The 25873-nt window shown below is 43.6% G+C and overlaps 1 protein-coding gene across 1 annotated transcript in view; it reads left to right on the top strand.

Annotated features, from left to right (window-relative positions):
* Window positions 1–22368, top strand: part of LOC145357851 (membrane-bound glycerophospholipid O-acyltransferase 2-like) — a 64401-nt gene extending 42033 nt beyond the window's left edge. Inside the window, exons 5-13 of the mRNA XM_080211390.1 lie at window positions 2843–2898; window positions 5536–5590; window positions 7995–8181; window positions 12716–12908; window positions 16084–16187; window positions 16503–16567; window positions 16998–17130; window positions 20021–20172; window positions 21177–22368. Coding sequence (XP_080067516.1) covers window positions 2843–2898; window positions 5536–5590; window positions 7995–8181; window positions 12716–12908; window positions 16084–16187; window positions 16503–16567; window positions 16998–17130; window positions 20021–20172; window positions 21177–21372 — 1141 coding nt within the window. The 3' untranslated portion in view covers window positions 21373–22368. The remainder of the gene's footprint in view (window positions 1–2842; window positions 2899–5535; window positions 5591–7994; window positions 8182–12715; window positions 12909–16083; window positions 16188–16502; window positions 16568–16997; window positions 17131–20020; window positions 20173–21176) is intronic.
* The last annotated feature ends 3505 nt before the right edge of the window (window positions 22369–25873 follow it).

The raw sequence follows: 25873 nt of genomic DNA on the forward strand, positions 1-25873 counted from the left end.
GCAATGGAAGCAAATATGATAGAGTTTTAAGGGGCGTCTTGACAAATACATGAATAGGATGGGAATAGAGGGATATGGTCTCTGGAAGGATAGGGGGTTTTAGTTCAGACAGGCAGAATGGTTGGTGCAGGTTTGGAGGGTCGAAGGACCTGTTCCTGTGCTGTAATTTTCTTTGATCTTTGTTCTTGTCTAATGCATTTCTTTTGTTCTTGTCTAATGCATGTATGATTAGTGAGGCTAACTCTCCATATATGATTAGTGAAGTGAACAGGTATGGTTTGTGTATGATTAGTGAAGCAAACGTGCGTATGATTAGTGAGCTAACATGTATGATTTGTGAAGCTAACTCATCACAGTAGTGATGCTAACATACAAATGATTACTGAAACTAACATATGTATGACTAGTGAGACTAATTCATTGGTGAGTGCTGTTTGTCCTGAACATGTTGAGTTGGCCAGTTGGCTGAATGGTTTTACAAAGCCCTTTGCATGTTGCTGGCGTTTATTACTCATCAAATTATGGAACAATAGCTAGTTCCAAACATCTGGTCTACATGTCAATCTGGAGGAATTCCAGGATCTGGTGCTATCCTCTGTTCATTAAGTTTAGCAATTGGTTTCCAAAATCTGTCGTCATCATGTGAGTGCTAGCAACTGTTTCCTGTCAAACCGATTCGCAAGTTTATTTGTGAATTGGTAATTAAAAAGGGTATTGCGGCAGGAATTCTAGAGGGTAATGTCCCAGAGCAAAGCATCTTCAGCTGCTTCAACAACGGCCGTCCTTCCGTCCTGAGGTCAGAACTCAGAGGTTCCCTGATGATTGCGCAATGTTCCGCATTATGCAAATAAACAAAACAATCCATTCACGTGTTGCAAGACCTAGACACGTCTTGGCCTGGATTGATAAGTGGCAAGTAACATTGCATCACACAAATACCAGACAATTACCATCTCATAGAAAAGATGATTCAACTACCCTGCTTTGCCATTCAATGGCATTACCATTGTTAAACCCCTCAACCATCCAAAGGATCATCATTGACCAGAAATCTAGGACCAAGCTACGTAAATACTGGAGCTAAAAGAGCCTGGATGAGTGCAAACCCAACAAGACTCAAGAAGCTCAAAGTAACCCAGATGATCATCTGTCAGTCAAGCCCATTAATTGTCCACTTCCTCTAGCAGTGGTGCACAACAGCTGCAACGTGTACCATCTACAGGATGTATTGCAGCAACTCATATCGGAATTTCTTCAAAAGCACCTTCCAAATCCATTCCTTCTATCTTCTCTAAGGACATGGGAGCACCATCGCAACCAAGCTCCTCTATCAATTATGCATAAAACTGACTTGGGCATACATTGGCCATTCCTTCATTGCTCCTGGGTCAAATCTAGAAACTTGATGCACCACCATCTTCTCAAGGGCAGTTAGGGATGGGCAATAAATGCTTCGCTAGCCATCAGTACTGTAAATGAACGAAAAAGTCATATACCAGTTGTCAGTAAATAACTGTCTGCCGCCGCATGGCGATGTCTAGCAAAGTAACCATAACATCAAAAAAGGTAACCATGGCATCAAATAAAAGTAACCACAACATCAAGGTTAACTGAAGGCAAATAGATAATCTGTGTAAATGGTCCATGGAATATGTGTTGCCTTGTGTGTTGGGGTTGAAACAGGACAAAAGAGAAATGGCTTTTCACATTCAGGCCAATAGTGATCCATACAACCTTGCGTAAACAGGAGGCCATTCAGCCTTCTGCATTTATGCCAGCTCTTTTTGAATGAGCTACACAATTGGCTCCAACTCATTTTCCCCACACCCTTTAATTTTTGTGCCCAGAATTTTACAAATTCTTTTTTGACAAACTGCTGCAAAATCTTCTCCCACTGTCACTTCTGGCTGAAATGTGCATCTTAATAGCCTAGTGTGTGGGTGTGTCAAAAATGTATGTTTTAAACCCTCCCTTTTCTCGTTACCTGAACCGTGCCCCCTCATGACTGACTGACTCACTGATCAGTAGAAATAGTTAACTTATAAAAACTCTTCATTAACTTGTATGCATTATAACTTCTTCTGTTCTCATGTAAAAGACAGCCATGTTATTAATTTCGTGCGGCGATTATATTAAACACCGTCACATTACTGGACAGCAAATTGTTTGAAAGAACTTTGATTTCAAATCAACAAGTGCCTTTTTAATTCAGTTTATTTTTGGTTTGACCTTTAGACATCGCCTCTAAGTCATGACTGTTGGTGATATCATCTAGGTATGAGGTTCAGCAAGTTACTAACACTGGAGTGAAGGGTGTGTCAAATTCAGGTGTGTGTCCCAGATTGAAGATTAATCATCCTAACGTCTGTCATTTCACAGGTGTTTCCTGTCTAAAGAAGCTATGGCAGAAGGACTTTGAGTAAATCCCTCATTGCTCTTGACCAACTCGAGCAGTAGGTGTAGTCGGGGGCAGCATGGTGGCACAGTGGTTAGCACTGCTACCTCACAGCTCCTGGGACCCGGGTTCAATTCTGGCCTCGGGTCACTGTCTGTGCGGAGTTTGCACGTTCTCCCCATGCCTGCGTGGGTTTGTTCCGGGTGCTCTAGTTTCCTCCCACATTCCAACAATTTGCAGTTTAGGTTGATAGGCCATGCTAAATTGCCCCTTAGTGTCCCAGGATACGTTGATTAGAGGGTAAATATGTAGGATGATGGGGATAGAGCCTGGGTGGGATTGTTGTCAGTGCAGACTCAATGGGCTGAATGGTCTCCTTCTGCACTTTAAGGTTTTTATATGATTCTATCATGCTGTGAAACTAAAGAGTGTTCTCTCTGTTTGTAGGCCATTGATGGTGATCACACAGAAAATAACGAAGCTGGCATTTGAGCTTCATGATGGTAAGAGGCTTGAACTAAGAGAAAGTAGTCCAACTGCTCAGTGACAATCAAATGGAATCGTAGATCAGTCTCGAAAGGTTGAAAGACTTAGCCCTGTTTACAATCTTAATTATTTGGCGACTTGGTCCAACATAAACATGTCAGTGGTTTTACTCCATGGGAACCATTTCTGACCTCTCCATCTAACTCTGATAACATTCCCGACTATCCCTTTTCCCCTCAGGTTGTTGAATAACTCTCTTTTGACTGCATCTACTGCTTGTGTTACTCTCTGTGGTGGCAAGCATAGAGAAAGTGATGGCCTAGTGGTATTATCGCTAGACTATTAATCCAGAAACTCAATTAGTGTTCTGTGGATCCGGGTTCAAATCCTGCCACAGCAGATAGTGGAATTTGAATTCAATAACAAAAATATCTGGGATTAAGAATCTACTGATGACCATGAAACCATTGTCGGAAAAACCCACCAGCTTCACTAATGTCCTTTAGGGAAGGAACCTGTCCTTACTTAGTCTGGCCGACAGGTGACTCCAGAGCCACATACCTCGGGCAACAAGGGATGGGCAATAAATGCTGGCCCAGCCAGCAACACCCATGTCCCATGAATGAATAAACAAAAAGTTTCACATTCTTGTGAATTTTTGTTAAAAGAAGTCAGATGTGCCTTTTACAAACCCAGCGTGGCCCAAGGTGCTCTGCAGTCAATGAAGAATTTTGGAGCGCAGTCAGTATGTGGGAAACACAGCAGACAGTTTGCACAGAGTAAATTCCCAATGTGTTAACAATTGGATAATCTCCTTTTGTTCTGTTGATTGAGGGATGGATTTTGTCTGCAAGACACTGGGGATAAATTACAACACAATACTATAGAAACAGGGAGACCCTTGGTTTTGAATTCTTTATTGGTACAGGGTTAATCTGTCTCTGTTAAGGTAGAGTTAGACAACCATTATAATTGATCTGAGGCATTTTAGGCCTGAGTTGGATAGAATGAGCTAATGCTCAGGGTTGCCACTGCACTGCTGACTGTTCTCTACTGCCCTCTGCTGGAGGTTTTCAATGGCTGTCAGTCCACCAAACCCTACTGAGGGAACAAGGTATAATAACAGCAACAATAACAGCATTTATACGGTGCCTTCAATGTAGCAAACACATCACACAGCACTTCATAAGAGTGGTTATCACAAAGCTTGACATTTGGCTACTTGCAAGTCATAGGACAGGTGGTCTTAGAACTGATAGATTTTAATGCGGAGGGGCTGGGAGATTTAGGGAGGGAATTCCAGAGCTTGAGACCTCAGTGTGAGGGCACAGCCACCAACACTACAGTGGAGGAATCAGGGATGTGTAAAAACCCAAAATGGAGTTCATGTGGAGACAACAAAACACTTTGCTTGTAGTCGCTACTAATTTGGTCACAGAATATCACTAGATGCTGATCATAATAAACACACAGTTGTGGCTCAGTTAGTAATTTGCCCTTTACTTCTGGGATTGATAGCTCAAGCATCCGAATCAAGCCTCTTTTACCCAGTGGAGTACCCAGGAAGTCAGATATGCTTTCCTTCAGCTGTGGTGTCAAGCCTAATGAGAGACTTGCATTTATATAGTGCCTTTTAGAACCTCAGGATGCCCCAGAGCACTTTACAGTGAATGAATGGTTCTGAAAGTGTGGTCATTGTCGTTAGGTAGGAAATGCAGCAGCCAATTTGTGCACAGCAATATGGTAAATAACCAGATAATCTATTTTAGCGACTCTGGTGGAGGAATGGATATTGACCAGGACGCTGGGGGAAACTCCCCTGCTCTTCCCCAGAATTGTGCCGTGGGATCTTTTTACAGGCGGCTTGATGGCACAGTGGTTAACACTGCAGCCTCACAGTGCCAGCACCTGGGTTTGATTCCCGGCTTGGATCACTGCTTGTGTGGAGTTTTCACGTTCTTCCTGTGTCTGTGTGGGTTTCCTCCGTGTGCTCCAGTTTCCTCCTGCAGTCCAAAAGATGTGTTGATTTAGGGTACGTTGGCCATGCTAAATTCTCCTTCAGTGCTTCTGAACAGGCGCCGGAGTGTGGTGACTAGGGGATTTTCACAGTAACTTCATTGCAGTGTTAATGTAAGCCTACTTGTGACACTAATAAATAAACTTTAAACAAGTACCTGCGAGGCCCTGGCTGAACATCTCAGTTGAAAGGTGGGGCATTTGACATTGCCTCAGCACTCATGCCCTGGAGAGTCTGCCTTGATTTTTATCCTCAGGTTTGCCAGCTGAGATGGATTTGAAGAGAAGCATAGGAATCCTCCAGGTGATGGTCCCATTCCCTTATCAGGAATGGCAGCAACTCTGAGGAGAGATCCCCGGTCACAGTGGCTTAGCCAACGTTCCTCCCCCCAACTAATCATGGCCTGAGAGAGGTTAATTGCAATTTGTGGGATCTTTCTGTGCACCCATTGACTGTGACATTTACCAAATTAGTCACACTTCAGATTAGTTTGTTGTACTTGGTGTGTTTTGAGTTCTGATGAAGTGCAATAATTGATGCCAATTGGTTTCCTTCTTTGCTTTCACCATCTCCGGATATGTCAATGTTTGTTTCCTTTGTTGAAATGAAGCCAGACCTCTGTGTTAATTCCTTTCAGGTCTAGCCCGAGATGAAAATGAACTGAAACCATCGCAGAAACGTTTAGCAGTGAGGTAGGTGTAGAACGCATGTCAAAGAACGGATGTTTTGGAATTGCAATGAGTGACATCCTCACAGTGGCACAGTGGTTAGCACTGCTGCCTCATAGCGCTGGGGACCCAGGTTCGATTCCTGGTTTGGGTCTCTGTCTGTGTGGAGTTTGAATGTTCTCACCGTGTCTGCATGGGTTTCCTCCGGGTGCTCCAGTTTCCTCCCACGTTCTGAAAGACGTGCTGGTTAGATGCATTGACCCGAACAGTGTTGGAGTGTGGCAACTAGGGAAATTTCATAGTAACTTAAGTGCAGTGTTAATGTAATAAATAAAAGTTCACTTTTTCTGAAAAAAAAACACAACTTTTAGCACTGCTGCCTCACAGTGCCAGGAACACAAGTTCGATTCCCAGCTCGAGTGACTGTGTGGAGTCTGCACATTCTCCCTGTGTCTGCATGGGTTTCCTCCATATGCTCCGGTTTCCTCCCACACTCTGAAAGACATGCTGGTTAGGTGCATTAGTCATGCTAAATTCTCCCTCAGTGTACCCGAACAAGCACTGGAGTGCGGCGACTAGGGGAATTTCACAGTAACTTCAGTGCAGTGTTAAGTGCAAAGTTAAACTTTAAATAAATGTGTTTGTGTGCATAACCATTCATCTGACATCCATTTGAAGGTGTTAATCCAAACCAGTTAAGCTAAATTAATAAATTCACCAAACTGGGGTTAAAGGAAATTTACATACTTTGGTTTCAATTCTAATACTGCATAATGTGATTTAAACACTGGTGATTGGAACTGTGCTTGTTCACATGCAGTGATATTTGTTGCATTTATTGTTAACTTTAGTTAAGTAACAAATAACAATAACCTGCTTTTATATAGCACCGCCAACAAAGTAAACTATCCTACAATGATTCACAGGGGCATTATCAAAGAAGATTTGACACCAAGTTACATCATGAGATATTAGGTTAGCTGTCCAAAATTTGATCAAATGAGGGTTAGAAAGAGCCTCTTGAAGGAAGGGAGACAGCTAGAGAGGTGGAAAGGTATAGGGAGGGAATTCCAGAGCTTAGGCCTTTAGTTGACTGATGGTTTTGTGAATGGAAAGCAATTTCCAGTGGTGTTCCGCAGGACTCAGTATTGGGGCCCTTGACCTATTGGGACGGCATGGTGGCACAGTGGTTCACACTGCTGCCTCACAGTGCTAGGGACCTGGGTTTATGAGTCACTGTCTGCATGGAGTCTGCAGGTTCTCTCCATGTCTGTGTGGGTTTCTTCCTACAGTCTGAAAGATGTGCTGGTTAGGTGCATTGGCTAAATTCTATCTGTGTACCCAAACAGGCGCAGGAATGTGGCGACTAGGGAATCTTCACAGTAACAACATTGCAGTGTTGGTGCGATAGTATTTGTGATACTAATAAATAAACTTTAAACTTTTGCTATTTGCTGTATATATATTAATAATTTAGGTTTAAATGCAAGACTCATGATTGGAAAATTTGCAGGCGATACAAAAGTTAGCCATGTAGTTGATAATGAAGAGGATCACTGACTCCAGAATCAAATCAATGGTTTGTTTGAGTGGGCAGAGAAGTGGCAAATGGAATTCCAATCTGGAGAAGTGTGAGATAATGAAGAGGGCAAACAAAGCAAGGGAATATTCAATAAACAGGAAGACATCGAGAGGGATTGAGGAAGTGAGAGACCTTGAAATGCATGTCCCTAGTTCCTTGACGGCTGTAGGGCAGATTGACAAGGTGGTTAAGGAAGCAAAGGGAATGCTTCCCTTTTATTGGGTGAGGTACTGAATACAATAACAGGGATGTAATGATGGAACTATTTAAAATGCTGGTTAGGCCACAGCCAGAGTTTTGTGTACAGTTCTGGTCACCTCATTACAGGAAGGACATGATTACTCTGAATAGAGCGCAGAGGAGATTTACAAGAATGTTGCCAGGTGTTGAAAAGTACAGCTAGGAGAGGAGATTGGAGAGGTGAAGGTTGTTTTCCTTAAAACAGAGGAGGCTAAGTGGTGACCTAATTGAAATGCACAAAATTACGAGAGGCCTTGATAGGATAGACAGGAAAGACTTGTTTCCCCCAGCTGACGGGTGAATCACCAGGGGGCATAGATTTATGCTCATTGGTAGAAGGGTTAGTGGGGACATGAGGAAAAGCCTTGTCACCCAGAGGGTGGTGGGCTTCTGGGATTCACTGCCTAAGATGGCAGTTGGGGCAGATGGTTGGATTTGCAGGTGAGGAGAGAAATGGAGGTAGAGAGAGAGAGAGAACGTGAGCGGGGGAGAGAGAGAATGCGAGTGTGTGAGAGAGAGAGAATGAGAATGTGGGTGGTATGTAATATCGTGTGTGTCGCTCTCTCTAACGTTTTTGGAATGAGATGTGTTTATTTGGGTTTTCAGGCGAATCCCTACTTTTCTTGAGTATTTAAGCTACAACCTCAACTTCATGGGAATCCTGGCAGGACCTCTGATTTCATTCAACGATTACATCAGGTTCATTGAGGGCAAAACCTTTGAGGTGGGAGCGAAACCTCTTGCTAATGGGAACAAGAGCAACAAGTGTCTCCTTGATGAACCTTCATCCCTGGTAAGCTCACAAACTGGCCATTGGTAAAAAGCACATACATAGATTTATGTACCTGCACTATGACCCTAATGTAAGCTGGAATGTTACAGCTGCTCATGTCGGTGGGATTCTCCAACCTCGCTGCAGTGGGAGGGTGGTATGAATGGCGGGTAAGGTTACCTCCTTTAGTTTTATTCTAATTTTAAAGAGAGTGCAAGAACAGAGGGATCTGGATACATCTGAGGATAAATCACCTGAAAATTGAAGAACAGGTTGAGAGAGTGGATGATAAAATGTACCACATCCTAGGCTTTAACAATAGGAGCATAGTGTATAAAATCAAGGAAGTTGTATTAAACTTGTACGGAATACTGGTTCGGCCACAACTGGAGTACTGTGTTCAGTTCTGTGCCTCACGCTATAGAAAGATTGTGAAGGCATTAGAGGGAGTGCAAAAAGGATTCATGAGAATGGCTCTAGGGATGAGGAACTTCAGTCACTTGGATAGATTGGGGGAGCTGGGATTTTTTTAAGTGAAGAAGAGCAGATTGAGAGGAGATGTGATAGAGGTGTTCAAAATCATGAGATGACTGGACAGAGTGGATAGGGAGAAACTGTTCTCATTGATGGAAGGATTGAGAATGAAAGGGGCACGGATTTAAGGTAATTGGCAAAACAAGCATTAGCAACACGAGAAAATACTTGTGCAGTGAATGTAAAGACCTGGAGTGCATTGCCCGAGAAGCTGGCAGAGATGGGATCAACTGAAATTTTAAAAGAATGTTAGATCACTACCTGAAAAAATAGCAGGGCAATAGGGAATAGGCAGGGGAGTGGCTTTTGGTGAATTGCCCCTTCATAGAGCTGGACTAAACATGGTGGGCTGAATGGCCTCGTTCTCTGCTGTAACCATTTCCTCATTCAATTAATGCTGTGCAGAATGAAACACAGTAGTCCAGATGGGATCTATCTAGATTTTCATATAACTGAAGCATAACTTCTGCACTTTTATATTGAAGCCCCCTTGAAACAGAAACCACATTCTGTTCACATTTATTATATTTTTTGTGAAATTGAGGTGAGTTTTTAAAACTTCTCTGAAGCAACTTGATGGTTAAGACTGCTAGTTATATTCAGTCGCTGATATAGCTCAGGGGATGAATGGAGGAGGCAGCAGAGGCCAGATATGTAAAATATGTATCATTCTAGGAAGAAAACGCCCAGAGGTTAATCTCAGCTCAGAACAAGATCATGAACCCAGTGGGCAGTAGGGATAAGGTGGGGCTGAGAGGATTTGGAGGGGGTGGGGGAATTGAGGGACCACCCTTTGATTTATTCCCGTGAGATTATGCAAAGTTTCAAGGTGACATTATCCTCCTTCTTCAGAATGGTTCGTGTGGTTTCCTGATGGGGCAAATGTGTGATAATCTCAGGATTATGACCAAGTTGTAGGTTGCACAGTGGTTAGCACTGCTGCCTCACAACACCAGGGACCCAGGCTCAATTCCAGCTTGGGTGACTGTCTGTCTGTGTGGGGTTTGCACGTTCTCCCAGTGTCTGTGTGGGTTTCCTCTGGGTGCTCCGGTTTCCTCCCACTGTCCAAAGATGTGGAGGTTAGGTTGATTGTGCTTGCCTCTTAGTGACAGGTAAATACGTGGGGTTATGGGGATTGGGCCTGGGTGGGATTGCTGTTGCTGCATGCTCGATGGGCCGAATGATCTGTGCTGTAGGGGTTCTATGATTCTAGGCCATGTGCAGATTGACATGGAGATAAGCACATCAGGAAGACAAATGTAGGAGGGAGGGAGTTCCATTTTGCAGGATTATGGTGCCCGGTGCTGGGCTAGGAAGGAGATGTGCCCTGTGACAGAGCAGACCCAACCTTGGAGCAGAGCCCTAACGAAAAGGGTAAGTGGGCTGTGGATGAGGTTTTGAACTAAGAAGATGTGGAGTGTTGAGGCAGAGGGGCGGTGGTTGTTGCTGGGTCAGAGTAATATGGTAGGATTATTGCAAGTTTAAATATAAAAGCAAGAATAGTTGCAAGGAATAAAGATAACATGAAGAATCCGGGAACAACTCCAGTTATAAAGGAGAACTAGAATAAGTAACAAGGCTCCATTGAACCTACAGCACAAAATAGGCCATTCAGCCCAAAGGATCGATACTGGCATCTCTGTTCCACATGAGCCACCTAACTGAATCAACATATCACTTCTGTTCCTTTAGGAAGAAAGAACTTGTCTTTTTATAACAGCTTTTTTGACTTCAGGGTGCCCCCAAAGAATTTTACAGCCAATGAAGCACTTTTTGTGAAGTTTAGTTAAAGTTGTTATGTGGGGAGTGTGGCAGGCGATTGGTGCACTCCGCAAAATCCTATAAACAAGCCGCAAGTTTATAAGTGGATCCTCCAGTTCAATGTGTAATTTTTGGAAGCAAATGCTCAACGGAATGAAGAAAATAAACCTGAAGCAAGGGACACCAGTTTGACCGGAACATGCACGGTCCGTGACAGGCATGTTTAGGACACCAGGCTGCTTTTTTTAAGCACACTGATCCACAACTGTTTGACTCCGGATCTCTTTAAGAACCAGCCTTGGGTAATAATGAGGGGGGTGATGAGGATGGAATTGGACAAAAGACATGGTCAAACAGTCAGAATGTTCTTCGCCTAAAGGCAGCAAAGGTGATGGCCTAGTGGCATTATTGGGCGACTATTGATCAAGAAACTAAGCTGATGGAATTTGAATTCAATAAAAAAAATCTGGAATTAAGAATCTACTGATGACCATGAAATCATTGTTGATTGTCAGAAAAACCTAACTGGTTTGCTAATATCCTGTAGGGAAGGAAATCTGCTGTCCTTACCTGGTCTGGCCTACATTGACTCCAGATTCGCAACTGGGAACCCAATCTGAGGCAACACACTTAGTGATATTATATTGCTAGACTATTAATCCAGAAACTCAGCTAATGTTCTAGGGTCACGGGTTCGAATCCTGCCACAGCAGATGATGGAATTTGAATTAAAAAAAAACCTGGAATTAAGAATCTACTGATGACCATGAAACCATTAGTTTTTCCAACAATTGATTCAGAGCACTTGCAGCTTCCAATCACCTGACGAAGGAGCAGCGCCCCGAAAGCTAGTAGCTTTTGCTACCAAATAAACCTGGTGTTGTGAGACTTCTTACAATAAATGCTGGCCAGCCAGTGATGCACGTGTCCCACAAATGAATTTTTAAAAAGTTGGAAAAATGCTTGATTTTCCTCCTTGTAGTTGTGTCAGAATAGTGGGGTAGTTTCAGTGTGCAGTGTGATATCTCTGAAGACTGACTTAGTGCAGGATTACTGATTTCTGCTGCTGGAAACACCAGTCAGTCTGACCCTTTTCTTTGTAAAGTGCTCCCCATTGTGGCTGTGTTGGTTCACTGCAAGCTCTTGTACAAGTGCTGACGGATCGCTGCTCGGTGACAGGAGGCATCTCAAGTTTAGGATTGAAGTTTAACAAATTTGTGTATCTGAGGTTAATTCCTTTTTTTAATATATTGGAGTGGTTTACAGTTTAGCTCTCAGCTCGGAGTCCCCCCAGAGTCAGAAAGTTGGTAGTTCCACATTCACTCCAAAGATTTCAATGTTGAGGCTGATACTCTGAGGGAATGCAGCACTGTTGGAGGTGCTGTCTTTCACATCAGACATCAGACTGAGGCCCACCCTGCCCTCTGAGGTGGATATAACTGATCCCATAGTCACTATTTCAAAGAATAGCAGGGAAGTTCCCCCGACCAGTGTCTATCCTTCAACTAAAATCATTAAAACAGATTGCCTGGTCATTATAACTGTTTGTTGGATGCTGTTGTGTGGGAGGCTGTCCCATTCCCTATAACGATGATCAGATCTTAAAGTATTTTCTTGACAGCAGACCACATTAATCTGCCTCTGATCCGTATTCCCATTAATCTGCCTTCGTTCTATATTCCCATTAATCTGCCTCTGATCCGTATTCTTTGACACCGACCAAAAACTCTTAGGGTGGAATTTTCCTGTCCCGCCCACCACAGGATTTGAGTGGGCGGGGGCAGACCATGCAAAGGTCCGCTAACCTTGGGCGGGAATTTCTAGCCTTGGGACAAGGGTGGCCGGAAAATCCTGCCCTCAGTCTTCAAAAGTCCAGTTGCTGTAGCTCCTGGCACCCGTAGAGAAGTGGTGTTACCAGCAATGGGCACAGTGGGTCCTCTCTAACCATGGCACCCTATCCTTGCCCATTACCCTATAAACTTCCCTTTTTCAGCATTTAGACAATCATCTTCATTTCAGATCACAATAAATTCCTTCATGAAAAATAAATTTTCCTCATCTCTCTGATCCTTAGTAAGATTGTGCTGTTCTGTATAAACAAACCAAGCAGAGGTATGTGTTCCGGAGTGTACACTTGGGGGAAGGTGACAAGGGGTAATTTGCTGCTCTCCTGTACCCGGGACAGTGCACAGCTACAGGTGAATCAGCTGTTGCTGTGAGATCTCCTCAGTGACTGGAGTTTAATTGATTCTTTCTGCAGGGTGCAGTTGGATATAAGTTGCTGATTTGTGTTGTGTGTGCATTCATGCATCTGTCGCTCCTGGAACTGTTTCCCGTCTCCTACAACACAGATGACACCTTTGTGGCCACAGCATCAATCCCCACACGTTTGCTGTATCTCTACATTTCTCTCCTCGCCTGCAGACCCAAGTATTATTTCGCGTGGACCATTGGTAAGAACAATACTGAACCGTGCAGCAGATTTTTGGGCCTGTGTACAGAGCGGTGGCACGGTGGTTAGCACTGCTGCCTCACAGCACCAGGGACCCAAGTTCGATTCCCAGCTTGTCTGTTTGGAGTTTGCACTTTCTCCCTGTGTCTGTGTGGGTTTCCTCCAGGTGCTCTGATTTCCTCCCACAGCCTGAAAGACGTGCTGATTAGGTGCATTGGCCATGATAAATTCTCCCTCGGTGTACCTGAACAGGCACCGGAGTGTGGCGACTAGGGGATTTTCACTGTAACTTCATTGCAGTGTTAATGTAAGCTTATTTGTGACTAATAAATAAACTTTAGAGCTAGTGAACAGACAGAAAAAATAATTTAAAAATTGAATATTGGCTTTTATTTCTTGGGGGGTGTTGAAGTTATGCTACAGCTGGGCAGAGCACTGTTCAGACTGCATTTAGATTTCTGCATCTCATCAAGGATACATGGGGTCTTTGAAGGGGTAGAACTCAGCCACACCAGAATTGTATTGGGGTTAAAAGGCTTGTATTGTTGTGTGGTTGCGCAGGAATGATGACACAGGCGATAAATTTATTACAGAAGTCATCGACAGCCCTTAAGCTCTATGCTTGCAGCTACGTGTAAGCAATTTCCAGTACCCCCTCCCATATCAACCAGTTCACAGCTCATTTGGCAGTACGTGAAAGGTGGCACATTCTATTATCATCCCTATTTTTAGTTGGGACAAACTGTAACTCCATGCAGAGAACAGAACCGAGATAGCAGTAACAAACAATGGAGAACCCGAATACACAGAACGCGAACCTGAACTAAAAGCTGGTATAGACTGCAGACTGTGTGTCAGTCTCTGTCACTTTGTGGGGTTGGGTAAGGTATCTGAAGCAGATGCTGCTGGTTCCTGATATAAGTGTCACCATCTGAGGAGGCCATGTAATTATTGGTTTAGGGAGCACGGCTATGCCCTGCAGCCAGTTTATCATAACCCTGCAAAGTTTGTATTCTCACTGTCTCTGGAGTTTGGCGGTTGACGTTTGGAGCTTAATGTTTAAAAGTTTAAAGTTTATTTATTAGTCACATGTAAGGCTTACAGTAACTTCATTGCAGTGTTAATGTAAGTGTTGCAGTCATGGCAGCTCTTTCCTCTTCGTCGTCGTTTCATAAGAGCTTCCTTCACATTCATTTCCACTTTAGGCTGCAACAGGGTTTTGGCAACATGGTCCTGGTGATAATTTTAGTTAGGTTGTTCAGGGGTGATAGCAGGATATCACACACACAACAGTGAAAATCTGGAATTCTGTGCCCCAAAAATACTGTTATAGAATCTTTACAGTACAGAAGGAGACTATTCGGCCCATCAAGACTGCAGTCTGCTAACAGTCCCATCCAGGCCCTATCCCTGTAATCCCATGCATTTACCTTGCTTAGTAGTCTTCCTGACACTAGGGTCAATTTAGCGTGGCCAATCAACCTAACTTGCACATTTTTGGACTGTGGGAGCAAATCGGAGCACCCAGAGGAAACCCATGCAGACACGGAGAACGCCTGAGGTAAATTGACAATTTCAAAATTACCATTGATAAGTTTTTGTTAGACCAAGGTATTAAAGGTTGCAAAACTGTAATGGGTAAATAGACTTAAATAGGTCAGCCATGTTCTGATCAAGTGGGTTCAAGTTTCTGAATGGCCTCCTCCTGTCCCTTTTTTATTCTGTACACGAATTGGTAATAAACTATCATTTTGCCTCTGGTTTCAAACCTCCCCATGCCACCTCTGACAGTAATGGCCTGAGGGTCTGTTCCCTGTCTCACTCTGTCACATATAGGAGGCTAAAATGTGGTCTGTCACAGTTCATCATGGGTTTGACAATTTGTCTCAGCTCAGCCATAAGGAAAGAAATGCAGCAGCAACATTGTTTATCCCTCATTGCTGTTTGTGGGAGCTTCAGACAGTCAATGGCCAGAAGAACTCCACTGCACTCCCCAAAATGGCACTGAATTGTTTTATTCCAAAAAATATACTTCATTCATAAAATTTGTGAAGTGCAGTATTAAACAGTCTGGCACTGCTGCCTCACAGTGCCGGGGACCTGGGTTCAATTCCGACCTTGGGTCACTATCTGTGTGGAGTCTGCACATTCTCCCTCCCCGTGTTGGTGTGGGTTTCCCCTGGGTGCTCAGGTTTCCTCCCGCAGTCCAAAATTGTGAGGGATAGGTGGCTTGGCCATGCTAAATTGTCCCATAGTGTCATGAGGATTAGCAGGGTAAATATGTGGGGCTATGGGGATAGGGCTTGGGTGGGATTGTCACCACTATGAGCTTTATGGCTGAATGGTCTCCTTTTGCACCATAGGGATTCTATGGCTTGAAAATTGCAGAAAGTGTAATACAGGTCAACTTATCTCTGCACAGCATGTTCCACTCTGAGGTGCCTCAATACAATTTCAGTACTCTTGATGTTCGCATTATACATTCAATATCTGACATACAGCCCACAGGGCTCTACAGAACTTCCAGCCCCCTGCTGTACTATGGATGAAAGGCCTTTGAAGTTGGTCTTTGTCCATTGTGCCTTGGCAGTGGCTGGCCCAAGTTTGAGCACGTCCCTCCGCACATGGCCCTGGACCTTGGAATGTACCAGTCTGCAACACTCAGTTAAGGACAATCTCTTGCACTGGAAGACAAACAGGTTTCGGACAGACCAAATGGCATCTTTCACTGAGTTGATGACTCTCCAGCTGATATTTGTCTCGCTGTGCTTCCTCAGGAATAGCTCCTAGAACATAGCGTTGTGGAGCTGCTCAAGGTTGAACTTTGACAAAAACCACTGCATTTCTCTCTAGATTTTATTTGCAAAGGTATGTCCCATAAGGAGGTGGACTCTTCCCCATCACAACCAGCTCAAGGGCAACTGGATGCAGCTAGTTTAGCGTCTCATCTGAAAGACAGAACCTTAGACCAGTGAGGGAATGAACATTTGTCAGTCAGCCTAGGTTTGATGTTTATGTTATTGGAGTAAGAGTTTGAATTTCCAGAGGTGTGTGCGCTACCACTGAACCCTGGCTAACACCCAGTGTAAAATGTGAAAAATAGATTTGTTCGGTTGCATTGGCCAGTAGGACAGCGTTGGTGGGATTAATTGTGATTGTGTTTGTTTTGTATACAGCCGACGCTGTCAATAATGCCGCAGGGCTTGGATTCAGTGGATATGACAGTCGTGGTAAACCTCGCTGGGACCTGGTCTCCAATCTTAACATCTTCAACGTAGAGGTAAGAACTGAAAATATGCACACTCTCTCGCGCGCACGCACACACACACACACACACACACACACACACACACACACACACCACATGCACATAAACACACATATATACATGTAAACACGCATGCCTGCACACGACACACACGCATGCGCACACATACACACTTTTACACTAACATAATAAGCAATGTACTAATACTCCTAAATAACTGCCCACCCTATACACATTGACTCACATGTACATGCACACAGACACGCACGCGCACACCTTTACCACAAACTGGCTGAACTATAATTTATTGCTGTTTTTATTTTTCAGTTTGCAACGAGCATGAAGATATTCATCGACAATTGGAACATACAGACAGCACTATGGCTCAAAGAGTAGGTAATTCTATTCTGTCGCACAGCATGAGCTCATAGTCTATTTCGGAACATTTTATTGTCTTAGGTTGGTGGGGGATGGGGGGCTGGTATTTGGATGATTAATTTTTACACAATAGGGTATTGTGATCTGGAATGCAGATCCCTTCAAGTGTGGTGATAGCAGATTCTGCTGTAATATCCAAAAGGAAATGGGTTTGTAATTGAAGGAAAATTTAGAGCCATGAGGAAAGGGTGGGGAGTGAGATTAATTGGATAACTTCACTATAGAATATACACAGGCATAATGGGCTGAATGACCTCCTTCTGGTCTTTGACAGTCTATGATTCCCTGAATCTTAGTATCTATACATCAATATGTGTCTGTGTGTAATTCTGTACATTAATATTATTATTAATATAATTAATGTTGCTGTTTGTCTTCCGTTAGAGTTTGCTATGATCGATGTCCTTTCAGTCCTACCTTGATGACGTTCCTCCTGTCTGCAATATGGCACGGTGTTTACCCTGGTTACTACTTCACTTTCATGACAGGCATGCTCATGACACTGGCAGCAAGGACAGTAAGTGATGCGGGACATCTTGGGCTGGTGTTTTTCAGCATAGTTATACCTAGAGAGACGTAGGCACTCAGAGCTCTGGGATCCAAATGCTCCACTACTGTGGGACCACTCATCCCCCACTCCCCAACCTGGGATGGGATAGAATACCCCCCTCACCCCCTCCCTCAGGGGACAGTGTATTTGTCTGCAAGTTACTATCGTACCTCATATTCACTCACATTTAAATAAATCCGTTCACAACCTCTGAACGTCCCAGAGCTTGTTACAGTTAAATGAAGCACTTTTGTTTCCCTTTCAATCGTTCATGGGACATGGGCCAGCATTTATTGCCCATTCCTAGTACAGGGGACAGTTGAGAGTCAACCATGTTGCTGTGACTCTGGAGTCACATGTAAGTCAGACCAGGTAAGGGCAGCAGATTTCCTTCCCCAAAGGACATTAGTGAACCAGATAAGTTTTTCCAACAATGGTTTCATGGTCATCAGTAGATTCTTAATTCCAGATTTTTTTTTTATTGAATTCAAATTCCACCATCTGCCGTGGTGGGATTTGAACCCAAGTCCCCAGAATATTAGCTGAATTTCTGGATTAATAGTCTAGCGATAGTACCACTAGTCCTTCGCCTCCCCTGTTGAATTATAGGAAATGCTGCAGCCAGTTGGTACACAGCAATCTCCCACAAAGAGCGATGTCCAATCATTAGCACAATCTGTCTCTCCTGATATTTGTTGAGGTATAGATATTGGCCAGGACGTTGGGGAGAATTCCAGAGCTCCTCTTCAAATCAATGGCAGTGGGATCGTTGTCATCTGGCATCTCAATTTAATGCCTCATCGGAAAGACAGCATCTCCAACAGTTCAGCTCTCCCTCAGTACTGTGGACGATATCAGCCTAGGTTTTGCGCTCAAGATTTTGGTTTGCAACTTAAGCACCCACTGGACTGACCAAAAGCCAAGAGCACTACGACCAATGGCCTTATGGAGAGCTGTCATTGCTATAATGTGCTGTTCATGGTTGGAGTATCTGCTCTATATTACTCGCTGTCAATAATCCTGTCAGACCATTTAAAAAAAAACACAAATCAAATCATAAAAATGATGTGGATCAGGATTGGAGGAATGGAACAAAAGAGGAGTAACAGAGAATCAGTTGCAAAGTTTAAACAATTTTCTGTTGATTTTAAAATGAAATCAAAGCAAAGGGATATTGAGTCAGACCAGAGTGATGAGAAGCATGGGATTGGGAAGAGGGGTAAGACAAACTATGAAGGAACGACATTGAATGGATGCCGGAGAGCCAAAGACAATGAGAGCTCTCTTGTACCTACACCACAAGAACTGCGGCAGTTCAAGAAGGTAGCTCATCACCACCTTCTCAAGGGCAATTAGGGATGGGCAATGAATGTTGGCTTAGCTGGCGATGCCCACATCCCATTAATAAATTAACGAGAAATTGAAAGTTCAGAGTGAAATGGAAATGCAATATCTCCAACGAGTGATTCCTTCAAAAGGTTGCTTCTTGTGTCCAGCAGAACCTGTCAGATGTTGGGTATTCTGTGGTGGGTAACTCATCTCCAATGTAACCGAAATTTCCCACCAGCTAAAAGGCATAAGTCGGAGTGTGATGGAATACTTTCCGCTTGCCTCAATGAGTACAGATTCAACAACACTCAAGAAACTTTGCATCATCTGGACAAATCAGCCCACTCGCTCAGCATCCCAGTAGCCACATTAAACATTCACTCCTCCATCACCGGTGCAGCCTGGCCGCAGTGTGTACCATCTATGAGTTGTACTGTAGCATATTGCCATGGGTTTTCCAGCAGCACCTTCCAAACCCAAGACCTCTACTGTCTAGAAGGATGAAGGGAGAAGGCACTTAGGAAAACCAATACCTGCAAGTTTCCCTCCAAGCCACACACCAATCTGACTTAGAAATATATCACTGTTCCTTCACCGTTACTGGATCAAAAAGTACAGTGGTTAGCACTGCCGCCTCACAGCGCCAGCGACCTGGGTTCGATTCCCGGCTTGGGCCACTATCTGCATGGAGTTTGCACATTCTCCCTGTATCAGTGTGAGTATCCTCAGGTACTCTGGATGCTGACTGCCATCCACAGATGTGCGGGTTAGGTGGATTGGCCGTGCTAAATTGCCCCTTAGTGTCAGGGGGACTAGCTAGGTAAATCCATGGGGTTACGGGGCTAGGATCTGGATGGGATTGTTTTCAGTGCAGTCTCGATGGGCTGAATGCTCTCCCTCAGTGTTGTAGGATCCTACAATGATTCTGTGAAAAACCCCAAGCTCCCTTCCTAACAGCATTGTGGGTGTGCCTACCCCACATGGACTGGAGCAGTTCAAGAAGGCAGCTCACCATCACCACCTCCAGGACAACCAATGGATGAGCACAAGGTTCTGGAGAATGAAAATGTTCGAATAAAGAACATCTACGAAGCCATAAGAATAACAACAACAACTTGTATTTGTGTAGCACCTTTAACATAATAAAATGCTCCCAGGCACCTCACAAGAGCAATTGCCAAACTAATTTTGACACTGAGTCGCATGAGGGGATATTGGGCATTGAGTTAACAGCTTGGTTAAAAAGGTAAGATTCTAGAAAGCATCTTAAAGGATGAGAGGTTTCAGGTGGGAATTCTGAAGTTTAGCACCTAAGAAGGTGAAAGCCTAACCGCCAGAGGATGAAAATGTGGGATATAGAAGAGGCCAGAATTGGAATAAGGAGGAAATCTTGGAACATAGAAAAATGGAATAGTCTAGACATTCTCATCTTGAACATTACAATTCGATTAGACCATTACTGATCTGTATTCAAACTCCATTTACTCAAAAGGTTTAATGTTTTTTCTGTGTGTTTGTTTTTATCCAGGTTAGGAACAATTTGAGGCCCTATTTCCTAGTCTCACCAACACGCAAGACATTCTATGATGTGGTAACATGGGCGACGACACAGCTGGTTGTGAGTTACACTGTGGCACCATTTGTCCTCCCATTTGTGGACACATCACTCAAGTTTTATAGGTAACTCAATGAGTTAAACTAACAAAATAGTTCCAAGTGATTTTTTTAATGTCCCTCACCCTGCTATCATGGAAAGCAGTTTGGTATAGGTAATTTAAGGCCTACTTTATTCATAACAAATAAATAGCTGATAATGAAGGCAGGGATTTGAGGGGGAAGGCAGTCTAGACAGGCCAGAGGGAAAGGGGTTCCAAGAAGGCCCAAGGGATGGGGGTAAGTCCAGTAGTCTGAGGTGAAGGAGGGTTAGGGTAGGCCTGAGGGGAATGGGGGTCCAATTGGCCTGGTAAGGAGGAAGTTAGGATAGGCCTGAGGGGCATGGGTCCAGTAGGCCTGGTTAGGGAGGAGGGTTAGGATAGGCCCAAGGGGGTCCAGTAGGCCTGAGGGGGAAGAGGGTTGAGATGCACCCAAGGGGGATAAGGGTCCAGTAGGCCCATTGTGAGGAGGGTTAGGATAGGCCCAAGGGAAAGGGGGGTCTGGGTAGGACCAAGGGGGATGGAGGAGGGGGCTGCTGACTGAGCTGAGGCAAGAGGATTTGGGGAAACAGTCTGCTGAGAATGTCTATTAGAGGTGGGGCAATTGGCAGTCTTGTGTATTGAGGAGAAGCAAGGAACATTTGCTGTGTCAAGCTTCAAAGGAATAGTATGTACAGCACAACAGGGTTGAGGAGGCTACCTAAGTAAAATAGCTTATATGTAGAATATTGTGATGGGCATAGTCCTTTATCTGAGCAACTCATTTGAGCCTCCTTGACCCTGTTGATGCTTATACATTCTCCCCTCAAACCTCTGCACCAGCTCTTGTCTCCAGTCCCATCAGCACTCCACCACTCCTGTTTTTTGGTCTCGCCGACATCCCCCCATCATTTTTTCTCTTTCCCTCAGATTGGTCACCCTGACAATCTCCAGTGTCTCCTCTTGGAGTCCACACTTTTTAAGAGCTGGCAGAGGCACAATAGGTTGAATGTTATGTTCAATGAATTCAGTTTGTGTATTTTGTCCCTTCAGGACTTGGTACTTCAGTTTACATATCATTGCCATTGCTGTCATCCTGGTGTTGCCAAAGAAACCAAGCTGTACATCAAAGGAACAACAGAAGCTCCAAGTGACTAAACAAACGGTGATGATGCACCATCGCAACGGGCAGCAGAATGGACGAGCACTTGTGGACAGCAACCAGAACCATCGACTGAGGGTTGACTAATGGAGAAAGGGACAGCTGGAACTTAACAAGGGAACAAGCGGAATATTTAATGGGACTACTTCATACAAAAATAAGCAGCCAAAGAAATCTCATTTCTAATAACCTAAATGTTATTCGCAACACTATTGAAAGCTGTGCCTCAATTCAGTATTAGCTGAAGAAAATGGTTTTGGTTAAGAGAGATAAATTGTGCAATGATCAAACCTTTGGAGGGTTATTTTAACCTCCTCTATGACATTGACAGGTGGGAGAGAATCGAGGGGAGGAAAGGGATATAATTACCTCAATCGCAAAACCTGAACCAGACTCGTCACCCTGACCCACATGAAGATCAGGGTGTCTGAGTAAGCCTCTCTGACATTGTAATATTTACATGTGGTCCCTGTCCTGATGTTTTGGCAGTGATTTAGAAAGCAACACCTCCTGCATGGTTTTCCCAGGGTTTGGCAGTTAAAAGGAAGCAGCAGTAGTCAGGCCCAGGAGATAAATGACTGCTTTGTGAGCTAGGGGAAAATTCCTTCCCCTCCTCCACCTCCCTTCCTCTAGCCTGTCACACAAGCCTTGCCTTGAATTTGGACAATTTTAAGTCCCTGCTACATGATTCCCCCCACCCCCACCATGCCCCCAGCTGAATATTCGTACCTCGTCGATGTGATGCAAAGTCAGGGGTAGTGGAAGCAGGCCCAAGGTCATTTTTAAAAGAGAATTAAATATACAACTGAAAAAGGTAAAATTGGCAAAGCTATGGGGAAAGGACAAGCGGTATAATTAATAGCATAGACCCTTGAAAGAGACAGCACTGACTAGATGGGCCAAATGGCCACCTCCTTTTATCTAAGAGCCCTTTAGTGGGATTCTCCAGCTGCGCCCACCTGAAAAGTGGAGAATCCCGACTGACTGCAATGGACCTTTACGTGGTCTGCTCCCCACCCGCTAGGATTCCAGTGGGGGGCAAGATGGGAGAATTCTGGCCTTTGACTTTGGTGAGGATGTGGGAGGGGTGCTAATTGAGGTTGAATGAGGAGCGATATAAAAAGAGAGAAAGATCATGTAAAATCCTCATTTGTGTTAAATAGTAATGTCAGCAATGATCACGCTGCTAAACTGGGTGTTAGCTGCCTCTCGGGAATGGTGAAGGTAATCAGCAAAGGGGCAAGGGCAAATCCACAGAGCCGATTTCATAAATTACTGCTCACCTCTGATTACTGGATGTGTGGCTGAGATGCAAAATGAACCTGTCAGATTCTACATGCATTCAAACAGGTTTCCTCCACCTTGCATCATCTAACTCCATACCCTCATCAAACAAATCCTCGTGTTTCTTTATGCCTCATAAACCTACCTTGATTCTCATTCAACTTATCTCTCTCAATCACTCCCTGCATTAGTGAATTCCACATTCACAGCAGTCTCACGTTTCTCTAGAATTCCATATTGGATTGACGAGTGACAATGTTAGATATTTATTTATGGTTTTTAGCTTTTGCCTTATCCACAACATCCCCTCCTCTCACCACCACCACCACAACCAACTGGAAACATCATCTCTGTGTCCACCTTCACGACAATCCTTCACAATTTTAAAGACTTTAAAAGGCCATTTCCCAGCCTTTTATTTTCAGGAGAAAAGAGCTCTCTTTATTTAATCCTGTGGGTATGTCTGGATTTTACATGATACTCTGTTTTTATCAGACTTGGGGCTGGAATCACCAATGTTCACACCAGCTTTACAGTTTGATCTGAACTGGAGATAAGCTCTTGGAGTTGGATTCAAAGGTATCAAGGAAGGTGTGTTGTTGGGAATATCTTCATGCAAGAGTATTTAAAAGCTGTTTTATATATGAATGTAACCCTTAAAGTGAGAGAGTTCCACTGCATGCTTACAATTTCCTTTCGATCAACCGGTCGGTTTGGTTGATGTGGTTCCTCAAGACTTGGATTAGGAGAGAGCCAGTTGGGAGTTATTGCTGGTACTCAGTTGGGTAGAAAGACCGACTATATTATGTCAAATGGCATTCACAATTCCCACTAAAGATAGTCGGCGATAGATTTTTTTTAACAGGATTAGGTAGACGATGTGTAAAATTTATGGCAACCAATGTTGGAGCGAACGGAATGAGTGACTGCTTTTAAATTCATGTCAGTAAACTACATGTCACCTCATTCATAACCTTTGGTAACAGTATTAATAAGAATTGTAAATATGACATGTAAAGAAGATATTTGCCACAATCATTATTTTGTTCACTGTAACTTTGGCCTTTATCTGTTCATGATATGAACAGATAACCTGAATATACTGACCGACAATATATAGACTTCTGGCATCCATTCCAATTGGAAGCTTACTGTGCACCTCCCAACAATGCAGATCAGAGTTTGGTTCAATTTGCAACCTTAACTATGACTGATGTGCATTTTTTTTCCCCACTTCTTTTATTGTGAACTCATTGTAAAGTTATTTATTTTGAGTCAGCTGGCCTGTGTCTTAAACCAGTTTATTCACACTCCATGATGGTTAAGGTCCATATGAAGTAAGTGTGAAAAACACAAATTAACTGAGGATAATGCTCATAAACATTATTGAAAGGAGCAGATGATGGGGCGCTTTGCTTTCGGATGCTCCTAGGAATGTCAGTGTTATTCTTTACCCCAGTCTTGACCTTACTTGTGTTTGATGGTGCAACCCAGCAGCCATTGTGTTTGCCACGGTTTCCCTGAGATCATTTGCAGTTCACTTCTCTTGAAACACAGTTATATTTTTCAGGCCAAATGATTTTGTAACTTTATCTGGAACCAGATCAAAGGAAATCCCGCAGAAATGTAATGGTGAAATTGATGACCTAACAATGTATTGGAAGGGACTGAAATTGTTTGTTTGCACTAATGCCTCATGGTGAACTCTCGATCTTCCACCTCAAATTGGCAGCTGACGAAGTGTTTTCAAAGAGAAAATGTTCCTGAACTACTTAATTCAGTACAGGACAGCTATTAAACTTTTATATAGATCTGAACCTGTTATTTTCTGATTCAGTGAGGCGCCCTTTCAACTTCCTGCATCTCACAACCAATTACTGGCAAAATGGCGCCTGCACCAGCAAACGAGCCAATGAAAAAGTCTGACAAAATGTGACTGTTAACCCTTTACGTTGTGATCGATCTCACTGAGATAAAAGCTGCTTTGAGTTATGTTACAAAGCAAATTCTAAGGTCAACTGAAGGCCTATTGAAATGGTTTTACAGTTCATTATTGTATTTCATTCATTCTTTAAAACAAAACCTGCACTAAAAGTTTTAAATCACATAAATGGTGTGTTCTGTTTCTTTATAATAATTTTGACATTTTAAACTGGTTATTACTTTTGTTTTACTCTTTCTAGTCTGGCAATACTTCGATCTCTCCATGGCCTGTCCTGTGATGTCCTCCAGCCGCCCAATGTAAAATCAGAAAACATAGGAGCAGACTTAGGCCACTTGGCTCATCAAGTCTGCTCTGCTATTCAATCGTGGCTGATATTTTTCTCATCTCCATTCTCCTGTCTTTTCCCCATAACCCCTGATCCCTTTATTAATCAAGAACCTATCTATCTCTGTCTTAAAGACACTCAATGATCTGGCCTCCACAGCCTTCTGTAGCAAAGATTTCCACAGATTCACCACACTCTGGCTGAAGAAATTCCTTCTCATCTCTGTTTTAAAGGATTGACCCTTTAGCCTGAGGTTGTGCCTCTGGTTCTAGTTTTTTCTATTGGTGGAAACATTCTCTCCACATCCACTCTTTCCGGGCCTCTCAGTATCCTTAAGTTTCAATAAGATCTTCCTCATCCTTCTAAACTCCAACCAATGCATACCTGGAGTCCTCAACCGTTCCTCATATGACAAGCTCTTCATTCCAGGGATCATTCTTGAATCTCCTCTGGACCCTTTCCAAGGCCAGCACATCTTTCCCTAGATATGGGGCCCAAAACTTCTCACAATACTCAAATGGGGTCTGACATATCCCAGTGTTCCTCTATTTCTGGAGCCTTGTGCTTCCCTGATTTTCATTGTCCCACCACTGGCAGACGTGCTGTGGTGATTGTCCCTTTTTTGGGAAACACAGCAGAGTAAGGGTCACCTGGCTTGGGGAGCCAATTGGGACACAGAGTGCATGATTGAGGTGTGTAGGTTAGGAGGGTTACAGTAAATGTGTGGAAGTCAGGAGTCTGGGTAGACCTGGGTAAGATGCTCTGTTTAAAAATTTGGTGCAGGCTCGATGGGTCAAAGGGCCTCCTTTTGTAATGTGGGGATTTTATGATTACCCCAGGGAATGGAGTCCTCTCTTAGGCAGAAGACACATCGGGGATGAGGGCAGCTGGGTGGTTGCTGTACAGCTTATTAATAAATACCTTTGTGCTTCTAATGAGATTTGTGAAAATGCACTGTTATCAGACCTTCTAATGCCTCAACCTTAAACTCTGGATTACCTCTCCAAACTTCTCCGACCATCTCTCCTCTTTGT

The sequence above is a fragment of the Carcharhinus amblyrhynchos genome, chromosome 24, assembly GCF_965287045.1.
Source record: "Carcharhinus amblyrhynchos chromosome 24, sCarAmb.v2.hapA, whole genome shotgun sequence".
NCBI lineage: Eukaryota > Metazoa > Chordata > Chondrichthyes > Carcharhiniformes > Carcharhinidae > Carcharhinus > Carcharhinus amblyrhynchos.